The sequence below is a fragment of the Eleutherodactylus coqui genome, chromosome 10, assembly GCF_035609145.1.
Source record: "Eleutherodactylus coqui strain aEleCoq1 chromosome 10, aEleCoq1.hap1, whole genome shotgun sequence".
Lineage (NCBI taxonomy): Eukaryota > Metazoa > Chordata > Amphibia > Anura > Eleutherodactylidae > Eleutherodactylus > Eleutherodactylus coqui.
Genome location: NC_089846.1, coordinates 43087875 through 43112198, shown reverse-complemented (window position 1 = coordinate 43112198; position 24324 = coordinate 43087875). Strand labels below are relative to the sequence as shown.

Here is a 24324-nt window from a genome sequence, read left to right as displayed (position 1 = left end):
GAGAAGGAAAATGGGATGGTAGTTACTGCAGGCCAATGGGTCTTTTCCCGCCTTAGGTAATACTCTTATTATGGCTTGTAGAACCTGAGGGGAAAAAGGGCAGGTTTTGTAAATGGCATTAAAGGATTTGAGTAGTAGGGAAGTCAGCAGATCACCACACATTTTAAAGAATCGAGGTGTATAGCCATCCGGGCCAGGACTTTTTTCTATCTTTAGGTTTTGGATTACCTCAGGAATTGCAGACTCTGAAGTCACAATATAGTGCATTTGACTCTTCATTCTAGATAGGGTCAGGGGCATAAATATGCAGATATGCTTCAACATTACTGCCAGGTAGAGTAAGGGGTGGCCCTATATTGCTTTTAAAGTTTGTAAAAGGATTACTAATAAGACTGGAAGTTCTCTAAGATGTCAGATGTTGAATGAACACAACCCTTGTTATGGGAATTAATAGCAATACATAACATGGGGATATTTTAGGATGAATGGCCATAGCCAACCACTGACCACACTTGTTTCCGTATTTATGAAACCCTCTACGCGCTCTATTCCTGTAGCATAATGAGGCTTGGTCTAGTATCGAAAGGACCTGCTGACGAAGGGCGAATATCTCAGCTCTTAACTGGTCTGAGGAGGTGGACCTATTACGGGTTTCTAGAAAATGTAGGCTCTTAAGAAGAGCCTCTAATTTGTGGGACTGCTCTTTCTTTAATCTGGAGTTGTCTGAAATAAAGATACTCCTGATTACACATTTTAGAGCTTCCCATTGAATGGGAGCTGGTGTGGGGTCCGCCTTATGATCAGTGTGGAGATTTTTGGGTTGCAGTTCGTACGTCTTGTAGGCATATTGCATCATTTAGAAGGTTGTCATATAGACGCCAGATATGCTTTGTTCTCCCTTCTGAGAAATGTTGGAGGGCTCCGCAAATTGGAACATGGCCTGACAATAAGAAAACCTCTATGGAGCATCTAGGGAAAAGGTCTAGGAGGTTGTGGTATATGAATGGGTAGACTAGTCTAAGCGGCCATAACTGTTGTGGGCTAGAGAGTGGTAGCTAAAATCCTTGACTCTGGGGTATAACCTTCTCCAAAGATCTAGGAGTTTTAGGGCAGCTAAATCTCTCTTCAGTTTATGTAGGGCAGCAGAGGAAACGCCACACTTAACGCCCCTTTAAACGGGACGAATGTCGGGCAAACGATGCCTGATACTCGTCCCCGCATAACTAGCTCCCGTACTGCTGCACAGGAGCTAGTATCGCTGGCTCACAGCAGGGAGGCTGGAGGAGATTTCTCTCCTCGCACTCCCCCGCCCCTCTCCATTGACTTAACATAGCAGCTGTTCAGTACTGAATGGCTGCTATTTACACTAAACGATAAGCGATCAGCTCATTCTCCATCGTTTGGGCGATGAGCTGATCGCTTATCGCTCAGCGTACATAGCAGCCGTTCAGTACTGAATGGCTGCTATGTTAAGTAAATGGAGAGGTGCGGGGGAGTGTGAGGAGAGAAATCTCCTGCAGCCTCCCTCCCTCTGCTGGCTGCTCTGTAAGCGAGCCAGCCCTACTAGCTCCCGTGCAATAGCACGGGAGCGAGGACACACACGGACGAGTGTCGGGCATCGTTTGCCCAACATTCGTCTTGTGTAAATAGGCCTTTATCCCCAGATGATTCCAGTTGCAGATCAAAGCCCAGATTGAAGTCTCCCCCCAAGGATTATGCTTGTGCCTGCAGCAAATCGTGTGAGGCGCCTCCAGCATCCGCGAACCAAAGAGAACCTGTACTTGATTAGCAAGGTAAATGTTAGCTAGAGTTATTAAGTTAGTACCTACAGCAATTTTAATAAACAAGTAACGTCCCTCAAGGTTTATTTCAAAAGCAAGGAGTTGGTAAGAAAAATGTTTGTGGATTGCTATGGAGATACTGCATGGCTTTAGTTGGGTGAGGGCTATGGTGCCAAGTTGTGTAGCACACCTGGAAACCTTGGGCAGTTGGAAATGTGTCTCTTATGAGACAGCCACCCTCACCCCTTTTTTGTGAAGATGGGTCATAATCTGACCCCATTTCGTTGGTCTGTTTAATCCCTTGGTGGTGGCAGAGCAGAATGTTATGTTAATCATGATATCGGGGTCGCAGCTGGATTCCCTGCCGCTGGGCAAGTCAAGGGGGTGGGGAAGGAGAACAGGGGAGGGAAGAAAGAGAGTGCAGGTTATATACAGTTGGGAAGATGCCCAACAAAGCTAGAAAATACACTAGCTTACAGTCGGTGTTAAGAGAACCCTAAGTGTGGTGGTGGTGGGGGGGGGATAACGGAGGACCTCCATAACCGGCTTGCAGAAAAGTAACTGAAACCCTTAAGGGTTAGACTATGATTACCAGGCAATTTCAGTTGGTGAAATTAACTGATCAAACACCTAGAATGGGCATTGAAAACATTAAGTAGAAAATATGAAAATATAAAGTAGGCAACGCACATTATTAGACTCTAAATCATTCCGATGAATGGCTTGTAGCATCAAACAAATAACTTGTAATCTTCCATTCAGAAAATTTAATCCAGTATCAGTGGCATAGGAACAAACGCTGCCACGGATGCTATCAATTAGGACTACTGACTGCGCGGGCCTCGTTGTTCCCTTTGTTGTTTCCGAGGGACCGTGTGCCACTGTGACCTAGGTGCTGCCACTGGAAGCGGAGAGAGAGACAGCCAATCTGTGAAATTTTGAGTCCTTGAGCTCTATACAGACCCCTTAGAACCCCGTAGATAAGTGTTGTAGTTTTGGCTGCTGGAGAGTCGGAAGGGTCTTTAGCCAGCGAGCAGAATCCAAGTGGCTGAAGTTCTTTGTTCTGAGAGAACTGGGAATTAAACGTACACCCTACAGTTAAAATGGGGAAAAATGCGGGCTGTAAGTCGCATCTTGGCCTAAAATAGTGTTATTCTTCATGTACACACACTAGCGCTTAACCTGAAAAGTTGGATGGGGGATAACTTGAAATTCTGATACAAGCCCTTCCAAGCTATTTTCTTAGTTTTTTCATCGTCGTGCTGAAAGTGCCATTGTTTTTATTTTTCTGTCGACATGGCCAAATGAGGGCATGGATTTTTGCAGGTCAAGTTGCATGTTTTAATGACACCCCCCCCCCCCCCCCTTTGGGATATGTATAATGTGTCTTTAAATTTCTAATTTATTTTCAGGTAGGATGTTAAAATGTAAAAATAAACAGAAATTCCACCATTGATAATTTTTTTTTTCTTCTTGGGGTGGGTAGGGGGGGGGGGGGGGGTTGTTTTATTGGTGTTCACCATGTGGTGGTAAAAAGACATTATTCTTTGGATTAACATGATAAAAGTATTGCTATAATAAAGCTCACAGAAAAATAAGCCAAATATGCATCACCTGATACTGAAGGCAGGTTTAATTACCACATCCCCTAGTAGCATGCAGAAAGCCAGATTGCAATATGAGGGAGCTAAATGTTTATGTGCTGACTAATATAAAGCCACTCACCTCAACCCAGGATTGGGGGAAGAGTCACTGCCAACAAGATAGTCAGCATATATAAACTGTTACCGAGGATGCCAGCCATAAATAAGTGTGCACTGTGGTGATACAGTGCAATCCACTGCCTTGCCAGTAGCGGTTGTATTCCTGTATGGTTTGGCGCATTTATCTATGGCTGGTATCCTTGGTATCTGTTCACATGTGCAGACTATGTTGTCTGCAGTCGCCTCTTCCCCCAATCTGGGTTACATATTAGTCTACACATGAACATTTAGCTCCCTCATATTGTAATCTGGCTGTCTGCATGCTACCAGGGGATGGGGTTATTGAGCTGCCCTGCAGTATCAGGTGATGCATATTTGGCTTCTTTTTCTGTGAGTTGTGTCTTTGTACATTTGTTTCTGTCACCTCTGATTTTATTGCTATAATCAAAGTTGCTCTGTCTCTGCATTATAAGACCCAGAACATTTTTATTTTTTCAGGTGTATAAGGACTTATTTTTTTGAGGGACAAGAATTGGGTCCCAATTCTGTGAGACAATGCTATTACAGGGATACCAAATTTATGAAAACACTTCTTTAAAAAAAAGAAATTGAATTTTCTTTTCCACATTCCAAGACCCATAACGTTTTTTTCTAATTTTCCACCATGTGAGCTATGCGAGGCTTTGTTTTTTGTGGGAAGAGTTGTAGTTTTCATTGATACCATTTTTGGGTACATGCAAGGTTTTTTATACTTGTTTTATTGAAGAATAGCATTTAACTTGTACAAACAAGTGCAGCTTCAATGCTCTATTCTAAACATTAAATGCAAACAGATGTTTCTAAAAACAATATAAATTTATGAAGTGATATATTACAGTTTGCAAACAAAGGATTCCCAATTACGCATGCAAGCTTTTTATCATATTTTCTTTTTTTTTTTTTAACCCCTTAGTGACCAGCCCATAGTGTTACTGAGGACGTAAAAACATGTGTCCTGCAGGTAATAAAGCCACGTGGGCTCTGGACGTGACAGCTTCATGCTGTCGGTGCCCGCAGGTAGCCGACAGCATAGAGCTATCATCCTGGGATGCAGGCATTCCCCCCCCCAGCAATGCGATCGGCGCTATCCAATGGATAGCGCCGATCGCAATAAATTGAAAAATAAGTTTAAAAAAGTTAGATTCAGCTGCCCTGATGGATCTGATCCATCAGGGCAGCTGAAATTACTCACCCGCCTTCACCGAGGTGTCCCCCGCTGATCTGGTCCTCCCGGACCCGCTGCCGCTCTTCTGCGCATGCGCGCCGGACGAATGACGTAACGCGCATGCACAGAAGGCCGGGAGCTCCTGCAAATTTAAAATCTCCTGGCTTCTGGCTCCTGAAGGTAGCCGGGAACCAGGAGATGTCACCGGTGACCACGGTGAGCGGTCCCCGGGCCCGTGATCACCGCTATCCAATTGATAGCAGCAATCACGAAAAAGTTTTAAAAAGTGAAAAAAAGTACAAGTTTCACCTCCCCTCATGGATCGGATCATTGAGGGGAGGTGAAAATACTCACCTCGGGTCCTCTGCGATGTCCCGGTGTTCCGGGACCTGAAGTCCCCTTCTGCGCATCGCGCCCGATGTGCACGCACCGGATGATTCACAGAGGAGCTCAGGACCCGGGAAATTCAAAATCCCTCTGCTCCTGGCTACCATGTGTACCCAGGAGCAGAGAGATGTCACTGCAGAGTTGATCACTGTTATCCAATGGAGAACAGTGATCATTTAAAGTAAAAAAAGAGTGTAAAAAAGTTAAAAAAAAAAAAGGTTTAAAAAGCTTACGTTTCATCTCCCCTCACGGATCATATCGTACGTACATAAGGCCCCCGGATTTATCCGCGGACCTTACCCCAGCTTCTGCGCATATGCCCGTCGCCACAATGGCGGACGCATGCGCAAAAGCTGTGGATTGCCAGCATAATTTAAATTCTCCCTGCTCCTAACTACAAAACAGAGCCAAGAGCCTGGAGATTTCACGGGGGGGGGGGGGCCGCGGTGGCCGCGGTGAACGGTTCCTGGTCACGTGTTCGCCGTTATCCAATGGATAATGGCGATCACGTAAAAGTAAAAGAATTCTTTCAAAAAGTTCATCTCCCCTTAGCGATGCGATCGGTGAGAGGAGATGAAACTTTCTACCGAAGGCCTCTGTATTTGAACCCCCGACACGATCCTCCTCTGAGAGCCTTTCCGGATTCTGCACATGCAGCCGCCGGCAAAATGCTGGACACATGCACAGGAGTCGGGGAGCCTAGGAAACTTAAAATCTCCTTGCTCCCAGTGACCAACGGTCGCCGTGAGCCTGGAGCAGTGACCTCATTGAGTGGTCCCCAGTCACGTGATAAAAAGGTAACGATCTACCTTAGGCCGGTCTCACATGACTGGATAGGAATTACAAATTCCGCATGCGTCTGATCCGCGGTAATCAATCGCATTGGATTACACAATTCCGCTCACATTGGCGGGTCAGAATGACATAATCCACTCGCAGAAAAGAGAACGCAGCAGGTTCTATTTTACCGCGGATATCGGCAACATAGAGCCCATTGTGCTCCGTGGTCGCGGATATACCCATAGCCCATACGCAACTACATTACGGGCTGCGGGTACCCGCGTCATCGCTAAGCGACTGTGCGGGACATACAAACAAAGGTGTACTGTGCATGACCGCCTGTGTGAGTAGGCAGTTATGCGCAGAACATTATGCGGCAGTACGCAGTGTCACTGCCGGGCTCACAGCTGGGATCTGCTGCGGGCCTCCACAAGCGGATTTCACCTATGGCTGCGTGAGCCTGGCGTTATTTAGACCGCTACCTGTAATACGTAATTTACAAGAAGCCCCGGGAACGCTCGCCTTCCTGCAGTTCCAGGAGCCGTTTGTTGAGCGCCTTCTGTGTGAGACCGCCGCACCTCAGCAATCTTACGAAGACTCACAGAGCACCACTTTTTACACCCCATACCCGCCACTGAGGTCAAAAAATACTCCCCAAAAAGGATGAGAGGAGGGGGGATACCCGGTTTTATTGCCCCATGTACTCATCCCAACCAGCCTCTGTAATTACCCCTGTCTTCGGAAATGCCACACAGTTCACATTATTACTTTTATTTAAGATTTGGGGAACGCCAAAAAGGGCCTGGGGGGGGGGGGGGGGATATTTTTAGGGATTCAGTTTTTACACCATACAAGTGAGCAATGGGGCCTGGAATTTATTCAGTTGTGCCCTGCAATCCAACGGGTGTTCCGTCCATTATAGGCCTTGCCATGGGTCCTGTAAGTAGATTAGGGCCACAATGGGAATGTTTCTGTACACGGGACAAACAGGGGTATCCATTTTGGGGTGAACGTCTTCATTCCTATGCACGCTGTACAAAAAAACTGTTTTTAAAATGACAATTGCCAAAAAAATGAAAATCACAATTTTTTCCTTTTGCTTTGCTTGAATTCATTCAAAAACTGGGGCGTCAAAATACACAGTACACCCCTAGATAAATTCGTTAAGGGGTCTAGCTTTAAAATGGGGTCATTTGTGGGGGTTTTCTATGGTTTTGGGCGCTCAAAAACTCTACAAGTGTGCAATGGGGCCTAAAACGCCTTCAAGCAAAATTTCTGTTCTGAAAGCCACCGACTACTCCTTTCATTTTGGGCCCCGTTGTGCATCCAGATATAAGATTAGGGCCACAATGGGTATATTTCTGAACACAGGACAAACGGGGATCCATTTTGAGGTGTAAATCCTCATTTTCATGTAAACTATAGGAAAAAAATATGTCTTTAAAATTACATATTTGCAAAAATATGAAATTTTACTTTTTCTCCTCTAAATTGAATTAATTCCTGAAAAAAAACTGTGGGGTCAAAATACTCCTGACCCCTCTCAGTGAATACATTAAGGGGTGTAGTTTTTAAAATGGGGTCATTTGTAGGGGTATCTATCATTCTGACACCTATGAGCCTTTGCAATCTTGGCTTGGTGTAGGAAAACAAAGTGTTCTTCAAAATGCTGGAAAGTAATGTTAAATTTGTACGTCTCTTAAATGGTTAAAAAAAACATAAAAGTTTTTCAAATGTGCATCCAGAATAAAGTAAACTGATGGAAATATATATCTTAGCAAAAGTTTGTACGGTATGTTTGCACATATTTGATATATTACAATTGAAAATGTGAAAAAAACGATAATTTTTTCAAAATTTTCCCAATATTGGTACTTTTAATAAATATACACAAATTATATCTGACTATTTTTACCACCTAAATGAAGTACAACGTGGCGAAAAAACAATGTCAGAATCACTTGGATATGCAAAACCTTTACGGAGCTATTCTATGTTAAAGTGACACATGTCAGATTTCCAAAATTTGGCCTGGTCATTAAGGCGCAAACAGGCTTGGTCACTAAGGGGTTAATAAGGAAAACAGACATAATTCTGACCTTGATTTATATGTTGTTCACTTTGTGAGATTGTTTGGGTCGTTAAAGTCTTATCGAGTTTTGTGAATTATGTGTGTTTTTCCTAATTTGTTGTTTTTGTTTTGTTTTTTTAATTATCAATGGTTTCATTCCCATTTGCGATGTCTTCACTCCTGCGATGTTGCGTGAAAAAAAAAAAATAGTGGCATGTTGTATCTTTTTGCGATATCGCCCATTGTTTTCAATGGGGCTGTCAGCAGCAGCGCCGGCCCCATTTAAAATAAATGGGAGAACTCCGCAATCCTCTGCCACGGCTGTGACAGCTGCGGCAGGGGATTCCTTCAGCCCCGTGGGGAAATCCCTTCAGCTTTGGTGGGGGTGAAGGGATTTCCTGAAGTAATGCAAGGCTGTTTCACATGAAAAATGGATTGCGAGGGCAATATCGGGCTGTGAATCACGGCCCCATATCACCCTCGCCAATGTGAAGCAGCTCCTAAGCCCATGCCATATATTTTTACAATAGACGTGGATAGGCAGAAAAAAGGGCGGTGGAGAAAAGCCAAAATTCAGAATGACTTAGGTATCGGGCATTAGCCAAGGGTAAAGACCTTAACCCTTTCCAATCCACTGTCTGACGTCTTAAGACATTATGACTTAAGGGCTTAGTCACACGGGCGTTTATTGCCGCGATTTGCGCATGCGCATGCGTCCGGCGACTTTTTAAAACCATTGCTTTGCAATGGTATCGGACACATGAGCGCTTTTTATGCGCTCGTCCGATAAATTAGAGAACAGAAATCGCAGATCGCACCTATCTGCGATCTGCGATTCCTGTTCTCTTCTCTATATGCGCTCAACGGGGCCGGCGGCAGCAGCGCCGACCCCATTGAGAACATATAGAAGACAAATCATTCTTCTCTGCCACAGCTGGAACAGCTGTGGCAGAGAAGAACGATGTTTGCCCATTGAATTCAATGGAGCGGCAATACAGCCGCTCCATTGAAAGCAATGGGCTGCCGGCGTGCGCGGGGTTAATTGTCGGGAAGGGGTTAAATATATAACCCCTTACCTGCAATGCATCCTTAAATGTGAAAAAATAAAAAAAAAGGATGTTCTCACCTGCTCCCGGCAGCTGGAGATCCCGGCGGTCGGCCTGCAGTGGGTGTGAAGGAGGTGTGACTCAGGCTTGCCCCTGATTGGCTCAGCCTGAGCCAATCAGAGGCTGAGCTCAGTCACACCCATTCATGAATTCATGAATGGGTGTGACTGAGACTTGCTTCTGATTGGCTCAGCGCTGAGTCAATCAGGGGCAAGCCTGAGTCACACCTCCTTCACACCCACTGCAGGCCGACCGCCGGGATCTCCAGCTGCCGGGAGCAGGTGAGTACATCCTTTTTTTTTTATTTTTTCACATTTAAGGATGCATTGCAGGTAAGGGGTTATATATTTAACCCCTTCCCGACAATTAACCCCGCGCACGCCCGCAGCGCTTGCATTCAATGGAGCCGCTGTATTGCCGGCTCCATTGAATGCAATGCGCTGGACAGCTCCGGCCCGTTTCTAATGAAACGCGGCTAGGAGCAGATTTTCGGGCGATTTTTGGGCCGATTTTTCGGCGCCGGTCACGCGATTTGCGCATGCGCATCCGTCATGCGATGCGCAAATCGCGTGAAAAAACGCCCGTGTGACTAAGGCCTAAGGCTGTACAGCTCCGATGTTGTAAGATGTCCGTCAGGGTTCTCTTATTGTATATTGCGAGCCTCTCTGCTGTCAGAGCCTATCCAACGTTTCACCTCATGCAGTACTGGCTTTAGCCAGCATACAGCGCTGTTTTATAATGGCAGAAAAAGAGTAAGCCCCCAGGAAAACCAGGATGCAAATTGGATTGGAAAGGGTTAATGTGGGGATAAAACTATTGTTGGAGGTACAGGAAACCACTTGACTATGTGAGCGTAGCATGACAGAATGTAACTGAAAGCGCTAGTGACACGGCACAAACCTCCAAGGTCACAATGAAATCCAGCTTCTGTTTTATTCAGTTAAAAAACAGCAATAAAACGCGTTTTGGGGTGAGGCTTTTTATCAGTCGCACTAGGGTAGGTACTGCAGGTACTTTTGTATCTTGTCTCCACCAAAACTATGGGTGGAGACAAGGATTTGTCCAGGGGGAGTGTAATGGAATGCCCACAGCTGCCGATTGGCAAACTCACATTCCTTCCCTGGTCTAACATAATATCCCCTCCCGCCTTCTGTCAGTGTTCCTGCCACTCTGCCTTCTGGCGGGATTGGCATCCTGCCTCGGGCGCTGCCTTCCCCTCCGGCACTCTCCATGCCAGCTTCCAGTTAGCGATGCACTCTCTCCGGTCCTGTCAGTCTCCCACCATCACCAGCGGTGTAACAGCTCGTCAGCTGTCACATTCCCCTGCGCTCTGCCTTCTCCCCTCCCTGCTCCAGCGCTGTCTGTCCCCCACTATGATTCTCCCGCTGGCCTCCCATCAGTGATGAAGTGTCTCTGGGGCTGTCACTTTCCCCCATCTTTGGCGTTCTATTAGCCAGTTAGCTGTGACTTTACCCGACGCTCTGCATTCTTCCCTCCCTGTTCCGGAGCTGTTCGTACCCCGCTGTGAATCTTGCCGGCTGCGCTGTTATCATCAGTTCTGCTATATTAGCTTCTATCCGGGTGGCCAGCCGCTGCAGCTAGCCCGCTAGCCCTGCTGTCTGTGTCCCCGTCTCTCGACAGCTGTCAGCCCGTCTTCTGCAGCTGTCAACGTTAACAGCCCAGCTCTTGCTCTCCACGTGTAGGCCACTGTTGGCAAGTTAACCCATCGGCAGCTGCGGACATTCCCTTGAACTCCACCAAGACAAACCCTTGTCTCCACCCATAGTTCCGGTGGAGACAAGGTACAACAGTACTGGTACTGCAATACACTGAAAGTGACAGAACCGAGCACAAAGTAAAGTAGAAGACACAATGTAAATGATAAAAGATTTTTAAAAACCGCAATCAATTTTTGTCCTTTATCCCCTAATATACGCCCCCTCTGGGGCTGCAATTCTGCTTTTGGAATGCATGTGGGTTCCATTACTTATGTTCCACCCATCTCCATTTTCTTCCTCTAAATACCCACCGCTAGATTTAAACCGCTATACAACTTAACAGAATTTCCTTTTAACTCTTTGCACAATTCAGTGTCAATTTGTTACTTCCTTTTCTGAATAAAGGTCCATTTAGACACAACGATTATCGCTCTAAAGATGTCTTTTGAGCAGTAATCGTTGTCATTTACAGCGCAAGATAATCGCTCAAACTTTGAGCAATCGCCTTGCACTCCGGAGGATACAAAAGACAAGCGGGGGGGGGGCACTTGTTAACTGCATCCAGCTTTTCCCCGCTGGAAGCGCCCGGCTCTCAACAGCCGAGCGCTCCGAGCGGGGTATGGAGAATAGAGCTGGACCGCTCTGTTCTTCATACCTAGCCTGTCATCAGGGAGCAGGATACAGCTGAAACAATTGTATCAGCTGTATCCCGTTGTGAATCTCTGATAAGGCTCATTGTCGTTTTCAGCATGCTGAAAGACAACAATGAGCGACGGCATAACGAAAACTGCACAAGGTCAGTGCAGTTACACACGATTATCGCTTAAAACACGGCTTTTGAGCAATATTCGTTGTCTAAATGGGCCTTAAAGGGGTTGTCCCGCGCCGAAACGAATTTTTTTTTTTTTAACCCCCCCCCCCCCCCCGGTTCGGCACGAGACAACCCCGATGCAGGGGTTAAAAAAACAACCCGCACAGCGCTTACCTGAATCCCGGCGGTCCGGCGTCTTCATACTTACCTGCTGAAGATGGCCGCCGGGATCCTCTGTCTCCGTGGACCGCAGGGCTTCTGTGCGGTCCATTGCCGATTCCAGCCTCCTGATTGGCTGGAATCGGCACGTGACGGGGCGGAGCTACACGGAGCCGCCATTCTACACGAGCGGCCCCATAGAAGACTGCAGAAGACCCGGACTGCGCAAGCGCGGCTAATTTGGCCATCGGAGGGCGAAAATTAGTCGGCACCATGGAGACGAGGACGCCAGCAACGGAGCAGGTAAGTAAAAAACTTTTTATAACTTCTGTATGGCTCATAATTAATGCACAATGTACATTACAAAGTGCATTAATATGGCCATACAGAAGTGTATAGACCCACTTGCTGCCGCGGGACAACCCCTTTAAGTATTGTTAAATGCTCTAATACTAATATCCTATGCTACTCCTGTGCATTGCCACATGTCTTGCCAGTGATTAACTCCAGTGGTCACAAGAACGATGAATGGCACATGACTGGGACGGACAGTTGAGGTGATAATGCCCATTGCTGAATGCAAACTAGGCATTTTCATATTCTTGATAATGATAGAATAGCTGCTGCAGTGAAGGACTGCTATAGATGCAGTGTGGAGGACAAAGAACTGAATCATGTCCTGTGCATGCTTAGTGTTGAGCAATACTAAACTATTTGGAATATTTCCTAACTTCACAACTTTAAAGTATCTTTATACAAGTCATTCTTTTAAGGATTCACAAATGTGGAACTTGAACTGACTTTGGTGACTTTGAAGTATTTGAATACTACTGTAGTAGTAGGATTCAAGGAGTTTGTTCACTTTGGACTTTTTTTGTTATAAGGATCCTGTAAATAAACTGTGGGAGTTTCTAGAGATTACCTGTAATTTGTGGGGAAACCCGGTATTAAGAATTTAGAATGGTAGAGTTGGAAGTGACCTCCAGGGTCATCGGGTCCAACCCCCTGCTCAGTGCAGGATTCACTAAGTCATCCCGGACAGATATTTGTCCAGCCTCTGTTTGAACAGTTCCATTGAAGGAGAACTCACCACCTTCCGTGGCAACATGTTCCACTTATTGATCACTCTGTCAGAAAGTGTTTTGTAATATCTAACCTGTGTCTTCTCCCTTTCTATTTCATCCCATTGCTTCTAGTCTTTCCTTGTACAAATGAGAATAGGGCTGATCCCTCTGCAGTGTGACAGCCCTTCAGATATTTGTAGACAGCTATCAAGGCCAGCGGCACGTGAACAGGTCAGATTCCACATGCGGGAGCCCGCAGCGGAATCCGGCTCCGACTGCAGCCGCCGTCCGCACAGAAATGTTTAAATCTGTATTTCCAATTATCCGGATGGCTCGCTGTCGGGTATGCACAGTACAGATATAAAAAAAAAAAAAGTTTACTTTTTCTGTGCCGTCGCTAGGCGATGACACAGAATCCACGACCTGACCGTCTCCGTGAATACGTGATCATACGCCATACATAACGCAGCCATACGCAGGGTCATGGCCGGGAACCTGAAACGTTTCCGTTTGAATCCGTTACTTTTCTACAGGACCTAAAAGAGAAGTCTGCTGCGTTATTGATCCTGTAAAAAAATGAAGTTGAACGGATTCAAACAAAAAGTTTTTGAGTTTTTTTTTTTCCATCCATTTAAATTCGGTTTCGCTTCAGTTTCTCTGTTTCAAAAACCCTAACAGAGCCCAAAAGCAGGTGTGAATGGGGCCTTACTTTCAGCCCACGTCTTTAGCCCTCAATGATGCACTATATTCATACAGCATTTGAAGTCGTTCAGGTTTCCTCCGTATTGGCTGCGTATTTGCGCCGAACCATTTACTTTAATGGCCTATTGCAGTGCACAATACTGACCAAAATGGGGCATGCCACGTATTTGTTTAGTCCCTACAGTGTGCGCACACTAGCATCTTGTTGGACCAGTCTCTCATGTCTAGCAGCCCTGTTGTCACCCCGGGTCCATAGCGTCGTCGGCATATTCTATGACCGAGTCCCGTGGGGGAAAGGAGCCCCCCCCTTCCACACAGTGGATTATCTTTGGCCACCAGGTAATCAGGGCTGTATGGTTCTCCCTAAGCCTCTGGTCACTGGGGTCCATTCGCACTCGCAGCTGGTGCCACCCTCAAGCTCTTAAACAGTCTCATGCCCTAGTATGTGGATATGTCTACACTTGAGGCCCGCACTGCTTTTCCGCACTTTACAAACTGCCTTGGCCACTTCTACTGTCGGGCTCCAGTGCTGCTCTCTTTCTCCCTGAAGATGAACTTGTGTTTGCTATCCTTCTTAATGAGCTTGAGCCCTTTTCTGGAAGCTTCTCGGTATAGTTTTTTTTTTTTTTTTCAAATTCTTTATTTTTGTCTTTCAAAGTAAAATATACTATTTAACATTGTCCAAATGCAACAACAAATCCATGTTTACATATTTTCATATGCTTGTCCCCGACACCAGCCGAGAACTGGGCCAGGTTATAAGTCGTATTGTTGCAGAAGTTGAGAAAAAATTAGAACCAGTGAACTAAATTTGGCAAGGATTTTAGAAAAGCGTTTTAAATCTACATTTAGGAGGGATCTGGAATGGTAACTCTGGCACTCGGAAGGATCTTTCCCCTCTTTCAGGATTACTGTCATGAACACTTTCAGGGTATTTTTTGGTGGGCTGGCACCTGAATTGAGGGATTTGAAAGCCTTTAAAGGGGTTCTGTCACTAGAAAAAAAAAATCCATACCTACCGATTCCTCCCCAGGAAGTCTTCTTACCGCATCTTCTCAGCTTGGCTACTCCAGTCCCCCCACTTCACCTCACCTACACCCAGCCGGATCCTCTTCTTCCTATGGCGTTCCTGCAGGTCAGTTTATGCCAAATTTGATGCTGGGCTATTGCTGAGATTGTCTCACTGGGAATGTTCATATATAGTATTGCCACGAGACAGCGCGCATGCGCAGTTTCAGCGGTAGCCCTGCATAGGGTTTGGCATTCCCTGCTAGGCAGTGAACACTAGCAGGAAGCAGATTGCCTGTGAATGTATGCTACAAAACAAGAAGAGGATCCGGACGGCTGGAGGTGAAGTGACCCGGGGAACTGGAGGAGCCAAGAGAAGATGTGGTAAGGAGTCTGCCTGGGGAGGAATCGGTAAGAATTGATTTTTTTTTTCTAATGACAAAACCCCTTTAAAGAAATGAAGGGGCATGATATCTGAAAATGTCTTATAGAATGCAAGAGTGAATCCATTGGGGCCGGGTGCTTTTCCTGTGCAGGATTCTTTTAGTGTGAGAGCGAGTTCTTGTGAAATAGGGGATTCTAAAGACTGAATTGCCTGTTGTGAGTTCTTCTTGTGAAATAGGGGATTCTACAGATTGAATTGCCTGTTGTGAAAGATGGGGCATGCCCGACTTTAGGAAATACGAATGGATTAATGATTTGTGAGAGGTGCAATCAGGTGGGGACAGGTTGTATAGGGACTGATGGTAATCACAGAATGTCTCAGCGATCTGTTGTGGCAGATGGAGGCTGCGTCCTGATGGGGAAGAAATGTGTGGGATATAAGAGCAAGTCCTCTACATAGTAACATAGTATGTTAGGTTGAATGAAGACAATGTCCATCTAATTTAGCCTGTTTCCAACCCCCCCGCCTGGTTGATCCAGAGGAAGGCAACAACCCCAAGCAGCCATTTAGCGGAAAAAAATTCCTTCCTGACTCCATAATGGCATCCAGAGTAATCCCTGGATCAACATTTGAGACCATCAACCCCGCGGGTCACCTAATGTCTATATCCTGTAATATCATAGCGTTCTAGAAAGACACCTAGTCCCCTCTAACTCCTCTATGGATTTTTTGCCATTACCACGTCCTCAGGCAGAGTTCCACAGTCTCACTGCTCTTCCGTAAAGCGCAGGCCAGAGTTCGGCTGGGTTTACTGCTGAACTCGTAGAAGTGTCTCCTGCATTTTGTTAGAAAGCCCTTGGTGCACGACCTGTACATTGAGCGTACCCGATCTCTTAATTGTGCTAGCTCGCATCCAGCCTCAGCGTCTAGAGTTTGTTTATGCGCTAATTCTAAAGGTTCCTGAGTTGGGAGCTACATTCTTTTTTAATTTTAGAACCAATACTGATGAGGTACCACAAATAACACATTTATGGGCCTCCCACACTGAAAACGGGGAAATCTCTGGGGATGAGTTATTGTAAAGTTGTCCTCTATGGCGTTTTTGAATCTCATTTCTAATCAATGGGTCTTGTATGAGGGATTTGTTAAGGCGACGCTGCCAAGTCCTACAGTGTAGCGAGGGGAAACAGCATGGGTGAGTGAGAGATATAAGAGCAGGGTCTGAGAAGGATATGTTGTCTGTGTGCCGATGTGATGAGAGGAAGACTCTCCTGCCGGAACAGGAAGTCTATTCTACAGAAGGAGTTGTGAGGGCGAGAAAAGAAAGTATAATCTTTAGTGGAGGGGTGAATGATTCTCCAAGCGTCCACCAGTTGGTAATCATACAATGTCTTGCAGAACCTATGGTGTGTGGACCCAGGCAAACTACAAACCCCTCTGGAAGTATCTGTGGATAGGTTAAATGGGATGTTAAGGTTGCCCTCTTGTATCAGGTTGCCCTCTTGGAGTTCCTCCAGATACTCCAAGGCCCCTTCTAGGAAGGAGAACTGGAGGAGTTGGGAAGATATAGTGATGCCAGGGTGACTGAGGTGTCTTCCAACTTAACCTTGATGAAAAAGTATCTACCTGCACCGTCCTTCCGTGTGCCCAGGTGCTCTCAGGGGATGGAGCCGGCGACAATAATGGAGACTCCTTTTGGTTTTGGAGACAGGGCAAGCTCTGTCGTAGACATCTGAGAAATGAGCATCACTCACCCTGGGAATAGCGACCGCTCTGAAATGGGTTTCTTGAACAAAGGCGACATGAGCTCTTTTTGTCACAGAGGTGGAGGAGAGATGACCTTTTCTCAGGTATGTTTAGGCCCTGTGTGTTAATGGGAACAATGTTAAGATTAGATCTGCCAGATGACATAATTTGGAAGGACTGAGTATCTATACTGGACAAAAAAATCAAGTCTGATGGAGAGAGGGGGAAAGGGGCATGCTCCAACAAGAAAGAAGGAGGAGAAGAAAAAAAAATATTTATAGTGGGAGGGGGAGGGAAAGAGTACACGACAGAATGTGAGGGGGAGGGACAGACGGGGGTTCAGGTGAATAGAGGAAGGGGAGAAAACACCGAAGAGCAGCAGGTGACAAGCACTGCCTGTTGGCCAGCACTGAAACACAAACTGTCCATCCTGGGTAATAGGTGCAAGTTAAATTTTCTTAATTTTGTAAATTCTTGAACGAGGTGCGTGACTCTGCCTAACGAAGGTCGGAGGCATGAACCAAGTGCCTTAAGTAGGTCACGTAGAACGGCAGGACACTTCCCAAGAAAGCAGTATCAGAAGCTGAATAATAACAACAAAGACTGGGTCCACCTAATCAGCTACTAGGTAATGAGAGGCCCCCAGTACCCACTGATGAATGAGTAGATGTTCGCTCCACAGTCAGGTCGCGGGCTGTAAGGGATTGGACAGAGTGGTTCACTGCTTGAATCGCTGTGGCTTTTTTCTTGGATACGCCGAATCTGGTGCTCCAAATCTGTCCAAGTTGGCGAGGCGTTGACCATCTTCCAGAGCTCCTGGAAAGTATGGGTTAAGCCTGATGGGATGCTGGGAGATGGACTGTCTGAAATCTGTAGCCCGGGCTGGAGGAGGGAAGCTGTTCTGCAGAGAGACGTGATCTCCGTTCTCTGTGAGAGGTTTATGACTGGGGTAAAAGCGCTCCTGTCTTTGGAGAGTGCGCTCCGAGATGAGTAGCTGGGTGAGGGAGTTACGCGGTCTTGTCTGCTGTTCGACACAAAACTCCTGCCTGGCGGGGAAGCACAGCTGTATGGAGAGAGGAGTTGCTGGGACCTGTGGTCCCACAGCTTCAGGCATTCCCATGTTCAGTGATGTGGGTTTGGTATTACTTTGCTGTGAAGGAGGTATAGCAGCATGGAGAAGACCCACTGGGGTAGAGAGCACATGGTCCTCTGACGCCATGATGGAAGAAGAACGTGGTGGGGAAATCTCCCTGCCATCTGGCTGAGGTGGTGACGAGGAAGCCGTTTCAATTATGGCCCTCTCCATTGTCCCTTCACTTCTCGGCGCTTCCAGAGGGCTGGATGCTGGGGAAGGTAATGGCTTGATGGTACTACGCTGTGCCGCCGGAGCAGGGGAATTGCTCACCCCTTGGCCAAGGAGAGCGCCGGACGCTGCATCGGCTCTTCTGCCGGCACCTGGAAGGGACTCGCCAGAGGCGTAACTCTAAGCTCTAGGGTCCCGATGCAAAATCTGTAACAGGTCACCCTACCTACCATGTACTGTTTATAATACTGGTGTCTTCTTAAATGATGGAGGGGCCTTTGGACCCCCTAAGGCTCCAGGGCCCAGTAGCAACTGCTACCTCTGCATTCCCTATAGCTACGCCCCTGGTCCAACTCGTATCTTCGGCGGTAAGTACAGATCGTTCCTCTTGTAAGACAGGAGTGACTACCAAGCTCCCCACTGTGAGTGCTGAGAGGGAGGATGCAATACCCTCTCAGTGGGTGAAGCCTCGTTGTCCCCCAGCACCATGTTAGGTGAGCGGTGAGAAGATGGGGCAGCTGTGCTGCAGAGGTAGCGGTACATCGGAGCGGCCGGTGGAACGCTCCCCTTCTTTCTCCCACCTTTAGCCATGCCTCTGTAGTTTTCCTTTTGTGTGTCCTGCCTGGTTTTCTGGTGTGTGGACTCAGAGCTCTGTCCTTCTGCTTCCCTACACGGCCATACACCCCCCCCCCCCCTTCCCTGAATTCACCAATAAAGTTTGTAATAGATCAATTGAATTCTATTAGCAATGTTGGAGCTCCCTCTTGTGGCCAATTTTAATAGTATGCACTGTTTCTTAATTTAGAGCTTCAACCAGAGTGCCACAGAATGTCTATAGTTATGAAGCAATTTTAAGTGGTTGGACAACCCCTTTTTTTACTTCTGTTTCCAACATCTTCCCAAAGCAACAGTTATACCGAGGAAAGATTGCATTTATCTATAATAACATACTTCCAAAAAATTGTATATACAAGGACCAAATTCACATCATGGGACCTTGTAATTAAGAACTAAACATTTTAGAATAAAACAGGATGAAAATTCTGCCATATTACGAAGCAAAGTTTTATCGTTTTTTTGCTGAATTTGAAAACATGAACTTCACACATTTTCCGCATGTTTGCAACCCTGCTGTATGATCACCGTGTATCACTAACGGTGAGGGGTAAAGTTTTACACAGGAAAGGTACTTAATGCCCTCTACAATTCTACCAAACGTCATGAACATCTGAGACGGTTGGGTCGAAAAGTGGTCCTTTTTTTGGCGATGATTTGTCATGGAGTGACCCTTAAAGGGGTTGTCCCGCGATAGCAAGTGGGGTTCAGCACTTCTGTATGGCCATATTAATGCACTTTGTAATGTACATCGTGCATTAAATATGAGCCATACAGAAGTTATTCACTTACCTGTTCCGTTGCTGGCGTCCTCGTCTCCATGGTGCCGTCTAATTTCAGCGTCTAATCGCCCGATTAGACGCGCTTGCGCAGTCCGGTCTTCTCCAATCAGGAGGCTGGAATCGGCAATGGACCGCACAGAGCCCACGGTGCACCATGGGAGAAGACCCGCAGTGCATCGTGGGTGAAGATCCCGGCGGCCATCTTGGTAAGGTAAGTAAGAAGTCGCTGCAGCGCGGGGATTCGGGTAAGTACTAAACGGTTGTTTTTTTTTAACCCATGCATTGGGTTTGTCTCGCGCCGAACGGGGGGCCTATTGAATTTTTTTAAAAAACCGTTTCGGCGCGGGACAACCCCTTTAAGGTGGTGACTGGGGGGCTAAATGGACATTTAGCAGCCTGTATACTAAAGGATACAAATCAAACCTATTCCATTTACGAACCCGTGCGGTTCTTGACCTGTGCTGCTTTTCCAAATGGAAAAAGTGACTGCGTAATCTTAATAACTTCAAATGAGGGGATCAGAATTAATTTTACTGGCATATTTACTTTAATCCCTACTGTTACATAAAGTTGGCAGATTGACCAGATTCACTGAATTGCATTTCAAATGAAAACTGCTGTGAGATTCACAATTTGTTTTTTCTCTAAAGCCTAAAAAAAGGTACCGATCACCTGACAGAGGAAACCTTAGGCCTCATGTCCACGGGCAAAAGAAGAATTAAAATCCGTAGCGGATTTTAACTCTTCTCCCGCACGCGGATCCGCATCCCATAGGGATGCATTGACCACCCGTGGGTAGATAAATACCCGTGGATGGTCAATAAAAGTGATTTAAAAAAAAATGGAGCATGAAAAAATCTGGACCATGCTCCATTTTCGTGCGGGTCTCCCGCGGGGACGGCTCCCGCAGGCTTCTATTGAAGCCTATGGAAGCCGTCCAGATCCGTGGGAGACCTAAAATAAGAATTAACTCACCCGCAGCGGGCCGGGAGGGTCTTCTCTTCCTCACGGCCAGATCTTTCTTGCTTCGGCTCGGCGGATGTGCCCGGCGACGTGCCGCCGGCCTGCCGAGTTCATCCGCCGGCCGAAAAAGAAGATCCGGCCGTGAGGAAGAGAAGACCCTCCCGGCCCGCTGCTGGTGAGTTAATTCTTTTAAATTCCTATTTTAAGTGCTCATGTCCGCGGGGCAGGAGGGACCCGCTGCAGATTCTCCATGGAGAATCCGTAGCGGGCCTGATTTTCCCCGTGGACATGGGTAGCTTCTTGAAAGCTACCCTGCCTCTCTGTAGCACACCTTCAGAAGCAACAGCATGTCTGACATAATTCAGCAACACTGAGCAGTGTAGTTGTGAATTCAGCACTGGGGCGAGATGAAACACTTACCAGAGCCTTCAATAGTTTCTGTGTGTGTCTCTGCCTCTTTCTCACTTTGCAGCTGCTTCTTCCTCTCCATAGGCTTCTATGATTTGAGGAACTCATATCTGGCCTGAATTGATAAAGTATTAGTTATGTTTAGATCCATTGTTTATGTTCTGGGCTGTAGCATACAAAGTACTGTATATTTCACCTTCACATTCCAAAAAGGAGTTTTTTTTTTCTTCTTTCAATATACACAGTTTGGGTCTATTGGGTCTTACCCCATCTGCTAGTTATTTTTTTCTGTAGGTAATGATGACTATGGCTGAAGTTTTGGCTTTTGCTTCACAGTGTGGTTGTGTCTGGGCTCTCCTGGTTCTCTGCGTGTTCCTGTTTACCTTGATATGGTTGTATGTCACCTTGATCTTGAAAAATGATATACACAACCTCAATGAGTAAGTAGCATTCTCTTTATTTCATAGACTTCAATTATGCACACAAAAAAGTTGTGTTAGTGTTTTGTTTTTTTTGTCTATACAAAACTTTTGACCATTTTTTTTTTCTATAGGGAAATCTTTCGGCTCAAAGGTATATGGCAAGATTGGTCTGTCGTCTTGATTACAGTGGCTGCTGTGCTGGCCTCATACAGCGTTGTCCTCCTCGTACGTAAGATTTGTTATTTCTAACACGAGTACAACCGCTTGTATGTCACCGAGGCATACACAAGTTCATTTCTCACCACAAAGGTTTTTAATATGTAAAGGCGCAACAGGTTTAGTCCACCCAATTCTGTGCAAATTATGGTGTCCCCTACCAGTGCTCACCGTGTAAGTGTATAAGAAACTGAAACACAGGCTGGGACTGGCTTTCCTATAATGGGATCAATTGGCATGGACCTTCAACATTGGTTTGTGGATCCATATAAGCACAATATCCACATTGCATATATCAGGACATCGATGGTATAGTGTGGCAAATCTTCAGAAGTCAGTATCTACTTCAAATGCAATATAGTATATTCACCAGATCAGTATAAAGTCAATAATAGCCAGCATCGATTACTGCAAAATGGGTATTCAGGTGGTGATCATCAGCTTGCAGAGCACTCGGGAGGAAGACATTGTCACACGGATGCTTTTTAGTTCTGTTTGCCAGGAGAGAGCCGACCATGCAAAGGAGTTAGAGAAATAGTAGAGTCAAAGGACTTGGCAATTTCTGAGACACTGCTGCTCTGTTTCTATGTAGCACACCTTTAGAAGCAACAGCATTTTGGACGTTAGCAGTACTGAGCAGTGTAGTTGTGAATTCAGCACTGGGGTGAGATGAAGCTCTTACCAGAGCCTTCAGTAACCTCTGTGTGTCACTGCCTCTTTTTCACTTTGCAGCTGCTTCCTACTCTTCTATGAGTAGCTTGTGAGCTGATCCCTCAGTGAGCTGATCATACTAAATCATCTTGGTATTGCAGTAAATTTAAAGTGAATAACCCATGCAGGAGGCAAAGAGAAGTATCTCAATACAATTTAAGAAAGAGACATTTTTCTCTAAAAGATGTATTACAAGGTTTTTATTATAATTGCTTGATATATGTAACATTTGTTTAAGGTACAGTGCCTATTTAGGAGAGGGCAGTACTGCAGTCATTAATAATTTCCCTATCAGCAATTCCAGCATGGAGTGTTGAATGCTTCAGAAAGGTGCTCAAAAAGTATCTCAAGACTATCAAACTCCCTGCAAAGTATTGAGCAGAAAAAATGTTCACGCCTCTTTCACACGGGCGACAGCGATATCGCCGCTACAAAATCGTGGCCATATTGCAGCTGTGTTCCCGCGATTTTCTAGCGTCAGTGATGCGTTTTTCCTGTGAAAAATTGTGCATCGCTTCGCTGTTGGCACCAATAAAATCGCACGATTTTATCACGAGAAGGCGAAAAAGAAAAAGGAATACTTACCCAGCAGGCTCAGTCCAGGTCCTCCCGCTGCTCTCCGGAACTCCGTCAGACATCCTGCAGTCCTCGTTCACCCACAATAGCTCATTTAAAAATCCCCACCTTCAGGAAGCAATGGCTCTGATTGGTTCATCCACTGCTACTCAGCGAATCAATGCAGCACTCGACGAACCAATGTGAGGACTGTGATTGGTTCATCCAGCTCTACATTGATTCGCTGAATAGAGTTTGAAGAACCAATCATGTTGTGAAGGTGGGATTTATGAATTGGCTGAGCCGTGGCATTGATTGGCCAATTCATAAATCCTGCCTCTATAAAAGTGAATCTGACATCTAAAACTTATCCTATAAGTAACAACTCTCCTGCCATCCCTGACATCTATGCCGTCCCACTGTGATCTGCTGGTCATACTGGAGATTGGAAGGTTGTACTGAGTATTTATCCATGTCTCCTTTTGTGTTCCTGCAGTTAATCTCCATGTGCCTGGTAGTCAGTGGCCAACCCCTGGACCTACACTGGCTGCATCAGGTGAGCTCTCGCTCTCTACTCATTTACCTGTCTTGCATCCTCACATCCCTTCCCTAACATGACCATTACTTTTCTCGCACACATTAGATCTTCGTCTGTTTCTGTATTGTTTTGGTTTCCCTTGGAATTATTGGCCTTGATTTGAAGTGGGATATCGAGTGGACCGCAGTTGCCATCTCTTTGCAGGTAGGTTTTGCAGCCTCTGATGCTGACAGCACCTTTCAGGCCTTGAGAATATGAAATTGTAGTCACTTCTATCTGGTTTTGCCTACAGGAAAGATAATCTAATGCAGTAAATATCGGAAAAAATATCTGACACTGGTATTAGGAGTGTGTTGTCCTACAGGCTACCTAGATGATCTCTCTATAGAGAGTTATATGTTACAGCCCATCCATGCTAAGCAATGATGACCCTGCACTGCCTGTTCGCTAGAGTGATTCTTGAGCTTCTCCTCTGACCCCCTTTGCTAATGCGTTTTTTTACATCTATAGAATCCCCTTTTCTGGATGTTTTTTTTATCCGATCACACCATTTTCTGTATTCTCCATAATGCTGGATGAGAAAACTCCAGAAGGTTGGTAGTTTTTGAGAACCTATCCCTGGCTAGTCTAGCACCCAGGGCCAGACCTTGTTTGAAGTCACTTGATCTTCCCATTCTAATGTGGATTTACTCTAAGGCCTTAGTCAGACGGGCGTTTTTTTGCGCGATTTGCGCATGCGCATGCGTCCGGCGATTTTTTTAAAACCATTGCTTTGCAATGGTATCGGACACATGAGCGCTTTTTATGCGCTCGTCCGATAAATTATAGAACAGAAATCGCAGATCGCACCCGACAATTCATCCCACACTCGCCTGCAGCGCATTGCTTTCAATGGAGCGGGCTGTATTGCCGGCTCCATTGAATGCAATGCGCTGGACAGCTCCGGCCCGTTTCTAATGAAACGCGGCTAAGAGCAGATTTTCGGGCGATTTTCGGGCACCGGTCACGCGATTTGCGGATGCGCATCCGTCATGCGATCCGCAAATCGCGCGAAAAAACGCCCGTCTGACTAAGGCCTAAAACTGATCCACTGAAAACTTGTCCCTTGATTTTTATGCTGCACTCCGGGGGTCACAGGTCTAATTCCCATATAGGAAAGCTCATATGGAAGGACCGGCATCTGTTA

The 24324-nt window shown here is 46.1% G+C and overlaps 1 protein-coding gene across 7 annotated transcripts in view; it reads left to right on the top strand.

Moving 5' to 3' along the window:
- GDPD2 (glycerophosphodiester phosphodiesterase domain containing 2) overlaps window positions 1-24324 on the top strand; it is a 64756-nt gene that overhangs the window by 22602 nt on the left and 17830 nt on the right. For all 7 annotated transcript variants that reach the window (XM_066580918.1, XM_066580916.1, XM_066580912.1 and 4 more), the window contains 4 exons: window positions 21033-21136; window positions 21250-21343; window positions 23097-23156; window positions 23244-23342. In XM_066580918.1, coding sequence (XP_066437015.1) covers window positions 21033-21136; window positions 21250-21343; window positions 23097-23156; window positions 23244-23342 — 357 coding nt within the window. The remainder of the gene's footprint in view (window positions 1-21032; window positions 21137-21249; window positions 21344-23096; window positions 23157-23243; window positions 23343-24324) is intronic.